This window comes from Galeopterus variegatus, unplaced genomic scaffold (genome assembly GCF_000696425.1).
Source record: "Galeopterus variegatus unplaced genomic scaffold, G_variegatus-3.0.2 Scaffold443, whole genome shotgun sequence".
Lineage (NCBI taxonomy): Eukaryota > Metazoa > Chordata > Mammalia > Dermoptera > Cynocephalidae > Galeopterus > Galeopterus variegatus.
The window spans coordinates 15,125-22,218 of record NW_007726554.1 but is presented as its reverse complement, the minus strand read 5'-3'; the positions used below and the strand labels follow the sequence as shown (position 1 = coordinate 22,218).

Sequence of the window (7,094 nt, the reverse complement as noted above, 5' to 3'; positions counted from 1 at the left end):
GAAAATATTAATAAATTCACACACACACACTCCACCAGTTCATCAAGTTGGAAGATAAAATACTAATATCAAAAATTATGCTGATTGGACCAGCCCGGTGGCGCACTGCTACAGTGCGGTGCTTGGGAGTGCAGCGTTGCTCCTTCCAAGGGTTCGGATCCCACATACAGACTGGTTCCCACTCACTGGCTGAGCGAGGTGCGGGAGCGACACCGAGGGTTGCGATCCCGTTGCTGGTCCCGGTCCGGTACGGGTGCGACACTGAGGGTTGCGATCCATTGCCGGACACGAAAAAAGACAAAAAGGAAAAAAAAAAAATTATGCTGATTTATATGCACTAGCAATAAACAATTTGAAAATGAAATTAAGAGCAAAAATTCCTTTATAATTACACCAAAATAATAAAATACTTAGGCATAATTTAAACAAAATAAACAAAAAGACTTGTACACTGTAAAGTGCAAAGTATTTCTGAAATTAATGAAGTCCTAAATAAATGGAAAGATATTTCATATTCACGGTTTGGAAGACTTAAAATTGTTGAGATGGCAATACTCCCCAGTCTACATTCTACAGATTCAATTAATTCCCTACCAAAATTTCAAAATTCTACCTATCATTTCCCCCTCCCCCAGAAATTGACAAGCCAATGTCAAGTTCATTTGTAAGTCCCAGGGAACAAGATTAGCCAAAACAATCTCAGAAAAGAAGAAAACCTTTGAACAAATCACTCTTCCCCATTTCAAAACTTATTACAAAGCTACAGTAACCAAGACAGTATTGCACTGGAATAGGATAGACACATAGATTAATGGAATTGAATTGAGACCCCTCAAATAAACCCATAAGTTTATGGGCAATTGATTTTAGACAAGAGTGCCAAGACCATTCAATGGGGAAAATATAGTCTTTTTAACAAATGGTGCTGGGAAAACTGGGTATTCATGTGCAATAGAGTGAAGTTGGACCCCTACCTCATACCATACATAAAAATTAATTCAAAAGGATGAAAGATCTAAATGTATGAGCTAAAACTATAAAACTTTTAGAAGAACGTATAGGTATACATTTTTGTGATCTTGGTGTATGTGAAGCAAATTCACTGTGCACTGGTTTGTAATGCCAGGGGAGAACTCCAGATGCATGGAGGATAGCAATAATTATCACTATGCCAACAACCTGGAATACAAGTCTGACCATGTCAGCCCATTGCTTTTTGGGCTGCAATTTCTACCACTTGCATGAGTCTGGTATGAGAGAACAGTCATACGAGTTAAGTAAACTAATGTTATTACTCATAGATACGTTATCAAGAGACAGTAGAAGCCTAGGACTCACGGTGAGCTGGTCCTCCAAGGCTCAGGGAAGCTCCCCAAGGTTATGGAATCTTGTCTGCACATGCCTCCTGTTGCACTGCAATGGAGGGACTCAGCACACTCCTCTCCTGGGTTTTAAACCCTGGGATACTTTTGAGGAGCTAAATCTAAAATTCTTGAGAACTACAAATGAGAAAGTGGGAGAGCTGGGTCACCAGGGCTATCCAGAGACTTGTCCTGCAGAGTAGGCAATAGTTTCTTAAATATGAAACCCAAAACATAGGCCACCAATGATAAAAGTAGATAAATTGAATTTCATTAAGTTTTAAAAAGTTTGTGCTTCCAAAGGATACTTTTAAGAAAGATGAAAACAACACCAAAATGATATATACATATTTGCAAATCATAGCAGGGACTTGTATCCAGAATATATAAAGAAACTTTGCAATTCAATAATAAAAGGACAAATGACCCAGTTTAAAAATGGGAAAGAATCTAAATAAATATGTCTAAAAGAAGATCTAAAAATGGTTAATAAGTTCATGAAAGGATTCTCAGCATCATGAGTTATTAGGGAAATGCAAATTAAAATCACAATGAGATACCACTTTGCACTTACTAGGCTATAATAAAAAAAATATGGGCTGGCTGGTTAGCTCAGTTGGTTGGAGCACAGTGTTATAACTTCAAGGACAAGACTTTGGATCCCCATACCGGCCAGCCACCAAAAAACACAGACAATAACAAGTGTAGGCACAGATGTGGAGAAATTAGGAACCTCATGCATTGCTGGTGGGAATGTAAAATGGTGCAGACTTTATGTAAAACAGCGGCCAGCCACCAAAAAACACAGACAATAACAAGTGTAGGCACAGATGTGGAGGAATTAGGAACCTCATGCATTGCTGGTGGGAATGTAAAATGGTGCAGACTTTATGTAAAACAGTACAGCAATTACTCAAAAATTAAACACAGAATCAGCCAGTCCACTTTTAGGTAAACACCCAAGACAATTAAAAACATGTGTCCACACAATGAGTTTTATATACATGCTCAGAATAGCATTATTCATATTAGCCAAAAAGTAACAATGTTTATCAAGTGATGAGTGTATTAATAAAATATAGCATATCCATAAAATGGAATCAGTCATAAAAAAGTACGAAGCACTGATATGTGCTACACCATGCATGAATCTTGGAAAAATATGCTAATGATTGAAGACAGACACAAAAGGGCACATATTATATGATTCCATTTATATAAAATGTTCAGAATAAGTAAATCCTTAGAGACAGAAAACAGATTAATGTTTGTCAGGAGCTATGAATGTGGAGTGAATTCTAATGATGCAGGATTTCTTTTGGGAGTGATGAAAATGTTCTGTAATTAGATAGTGGTGATGGTTGCACAGCTTTGTGAATATACTAAAAATCACTGAATTTTATGGTATTTAAATTATACATAATTAAAAAAAAAAGATCTGGCACTTCAACCTAAAAAGATTCAAATATTCTAGCTCCAATGTCAGAAAAAAGTATATATTTTCAAAGTTAGCCTTATGAGTAGAAATATGTGTTATTTAATTTGTATTGTGTATCAGTCTTATTGATGAATTTGCCAATCTTCTAAAAACATGAAATGTTTTACAGACTTACTAAATGCATTCTTCATGTGGCTTAAAAAATTACCTAGTTATTGGTGCACATAATATAAATGAATCTCAAAATAATTACAGTGATGGAAGAAGGTAGACAAAAAGTGGTACATGTGTACTATGTAAGCTATGAACTGAACTGCGCCACCCCCCCAAATTCATATGTTGAAGCCCTAAACCCCAATGTGATGGTATTTGGAGATGGGGGAGATAATTAGGTTTAGTTGAGGCCATCAGAGTGGGGCCCTCATCAATGGAATTAGAGCCCTTATAAGGAGAGACACAGATAGCTTCCTCTCTCTCTCTTCCATGTGAGAACACAATAGGAAGTCACTATCTGCAAGACAGGAAGAAAGCTCTCACCACACCTGCCCATGCTGGCATCCTGATCTCGAACGCCCAGCCTCCAGAACAGTGAGAAAAGAAATTTCTGTGGCTTAAGCCAGCCAGCTTATGGTATTTTATTATGGCAGCCCAAGCTAAGACACCATATTATTCCATTTACATGAAAATGTAGAAAATAAAAGCAAATCTTATTAACAGAAAGCAGATCAGTAATTGTCTAGGGACAGGGAGAGGTGGGAAGGGGTGGAAGGAAAGGATTAGAACATGATGCAAAGAAACTTGGAAGAGATAAATATGTTCACAACCTTGATATGCGCAATTTGTTTTTATGCCCATTTCACCTCAGTAAAGCTGTCTTTTGAAAGAATGACCATGGAAACAAAACCCAAAAGTGTTTGGCAAAGTGCCTAAGCCAAAAACTTACTTGTTTGGAGACAGATAAGTGAAATTAAATGATATTTTATACTCTGCTTATCTTTTAAACTAAACTCAATATTTCACAATTTTAACTTATTACCCACCTGTCTTTAGTTTAGCCAATTAGTTTCCTCTTCAGAAGTTCTCTCTCAGTTGAAGGTGGGGACATGCTTCCAGACCTTTAAAAAAGAGGGAATGAGGAAGAAAAGCGAGGGCTATATTCCGAGGCTTTAGCCACCGGAAAGAATCACTGGCCTTTTGGGTGCTCATGGTGGAGTGAAGGTACCTGCGTTTTTGTTAAAGAGGCAAGTTTGGAGATCTGAAAGTGGAGGTTTGGCCAGGTAGGTTCCAAGTGCCAAAGGCAATTACATATATTATGGCAACTGTCCCACAACCTTTCAAGCTACTGAGTTGGGACCTTGTTGTGGCCACCATCCCTACTATCACTGGTTTTTAACTCCTCCCATTCCAAAACACAATCTACTGTTTGCATCTATTGATACTCACCACGATGTTTCACTGATAGGTAAGTATGGAAGGAGAAGATTTGGTTTGTAACATGCAGCAGTGAACAGGAAGTGTAAGCGTGACTGGTAAGGCATCTGTTCCTTTTACCTCAGATTAGGTTTGAGCCCTTAGAGATGGAAGACTGGTAACCAGCAGCTAATGACACTGCTTACAAACTGCTTGGTGAGACTCTGCCCACAAGAAGAGTTATTTTGAGCCCTAAGTAACAAAGGACACCTCAGAGGCAATGAGGAGACCATACATCCCCTCCCTTCTGTACAAACTCCAACACTACCCCCAATAGCCTGAAAAAGACTCCAGGAAAAGTCCCTGTGGGCTAAGCATGGAGGTTCATTTTCACCAATGGCTTTGGTGGACAAGTTGGAATATTTTCGGGAGAAGGATTGGGCTGATTCCAGTGGTGATTTCAGCTGCATTTTCATTGGAGTGAATGTGGGAAAGCACACTGAATACTGCCCAAATTAATGAGAACCCTTTTAGAGAGGCCCTACACCTCTGCTATGAATAAGACAAAGCCTTGAGCTATTATTATTTGGACACCATGAATTAATGTGATATATTAGTCTATTTCTGTTGCTTATAACAGATACCCGAAACTATGTAATTTATAAAAAAACAGAAGTTATTTCTTATAGTTTTGGAGGCTGGGAAGTCCAAGGTCCAAGGAACACCTCTGGTTAGGGACTTTTTCTTGGTGGGAACTCTCTACAGAGTTCTGTAGTGACCAGGGTATCACATGGCAAGCAAGAGAAGAGAAAGAGACCTCACCTTCTGGCTTGCTCTCCTTACAAAGCCATCAGAATCACGCCCATGACCACCCATTAAACCACCAACCCATTAGTCCATGAGTGGATTAATCCATTCATGATGGCCTGGTCCTCAAGATCCAATCACCTCTCAGAGGCCCCACCTTTTGAACACCATAATTGGATTTTCCACCCTCTTAAAACTGTTACAATTAAGATCAAGTTTCCAATACATGAACTTTTGGGGGATGCAAGTGACCCATAGCACATGATCTTATTTATTAGTCAAAGTGTGAAGAGTCCTAGATGCATAGTTACACATCTACCTTCTCCAAGAAGCCTATAGACTCTTATGGGGTGGGATTGTGCCTTGTTCTTTGTATCTTTCTTTCACTATGCTTGAAACAAAGTTGACCTTTATACCATTTTTATTCAGTGCTACAGTGTGAGAAAGAAGGACAGAAAAATGGAAGGAAGGAAGATCTCTTAAACACGGGCATCCCATTCATGATTACGAGAATAATACAACTAGATGCATAGAATCAGGAGACACAAAGCCAGAGGAGGAATTTATACTTTTCCTTATGTTTTTCTTTGAATTACTTCTATTAAATATTCAAGTGGAATAATGAAAGATGGTAAAAGTGAATTATGAAACTTAAAATAAAGTTCCCTCAAAATGCTTGAAACAATTGCTTAGTTGAGGTGGTAGATAAAAGAAGAAAACTGAGAAAGTGTCAAATAATTTCCGTTCTTCAATTTTTCCCCCAGCAATGTTCATCTCCACTTTCCTGTCTCTTAATATGTGTATCTGGTTATCACCTCTGGTCAATACTCCTATTCAACAACAGCCAGAAAATGGAAAGATGATATGAGGGAATGAAAAGAAAATAAAGGAACAAAAGATTAAAAAAAAAAAGTGAAGAGGGATGTGGTAAAAATTAATGTTCAGATATGTTTCAGAAACTAGGAAGGACCAATAACAGAGGTGCTTATCTCAAAATACTCCCTATACAACGCTATCGCCCCCAAACACACTGAGCCTGGTGGTGTGCATAGTTAAGAACAAAAGCTCTACCATTCAACTGACATACAACATTAGTTCTAGAAAGAACAGGACCCAATGGAAATAGTGACCTCACAGGAAGACTCCGCCTTGTAGAAAGCAGCTGTGAGGTCTAGCTCCCTGGCCTGCTGCAGTAAACGCCCTTCCTGGCCTTGCCTATGGTTTGCCTTCATTTCCAGCTCTCATGGGCACCAGACTCTTCTGCTGGGCAGTCACCTGTCTCCTGGGGGCAGGTGAGTTCTGAGCTAATGGATCTGCATCACTGGGCTTTGTCTCTGGCTCTACAACTGTGTCTCAAATATACCCTGTATCTGTATGTTGACCAAAGATTTTCTGAAAGGTATTGAAACTTATATAAAAACAAATAAATACATTATGGAGTAAAAAGCAAAATTCATGTGAGTTTTTAAATGAATGCAGAAGACTTCCAAGTTATTTGACCTCACGTTGGACTGTTCCACTGTAAAGTGTTCATTGTTCTGTTATTACCACTCAGTCTCATGCAATCTTTTCTCCTCTGAGGTCTTGCAAATGCTGGTGTCACCCAGAACCTTATATAAAAACAAATAAATACATTATGGATTAAAAAGCAAAGATCATATGAGTTTTTAAATGAATGCAGAAGACTTCCAAGTGTTTTGACCTCATGTTGAACTGCTCCACTGTAAAGTGTTCATTGTTCTGTTATTAGCACTCAGTCTCATGCAATCTTTTCTCCTCTGAGGTCTTGCAAATGCTGGTGTCACCCAGAACCCAAGACACCTGGTCAGGAGGAGAGGACAGGAGGCAACACTGAGATGCAGCCCAGGGGAAGGACATAGTCAAGTTTACTGGTATCGGCAGCTCATGGAGGAAGGTCTAAACTTCATGATTTACCTCCAGAAAGAAAAAACCATAGATGATTCAGGAATGCCAGCAAAACGGTTTTCTGCTGAATTTCCCAAAGAGGGACCTAACGTCCTAAAGATCCAGCTGGTAGAGCCAAGTGACTCGGCAGTGTACTTCTGTGCCAGCTCATC

General features: G+C 39.0%; 1 gene segment (V, D, J or C); it reads left to right on the top strand.

Annotated features, from left to right (window-relative positions):
• Nucleotides 1-6,921: 6,921 nt before the first annotated feature.
• The window catches only part of LOC103587324, a gene marked incomplete at its 3' end in the record, with an annotated part of 3,223 nt that continues 3,050 nt past the window's right edge, over nt 6,922-7,094 (top strand). Inside the window, 1 exon segment of the V gene segment in view lies at nt 6,922-7,050. Within this exon segment, the coding sequence occupies nt 6,922-7,050 (129 nt within the window).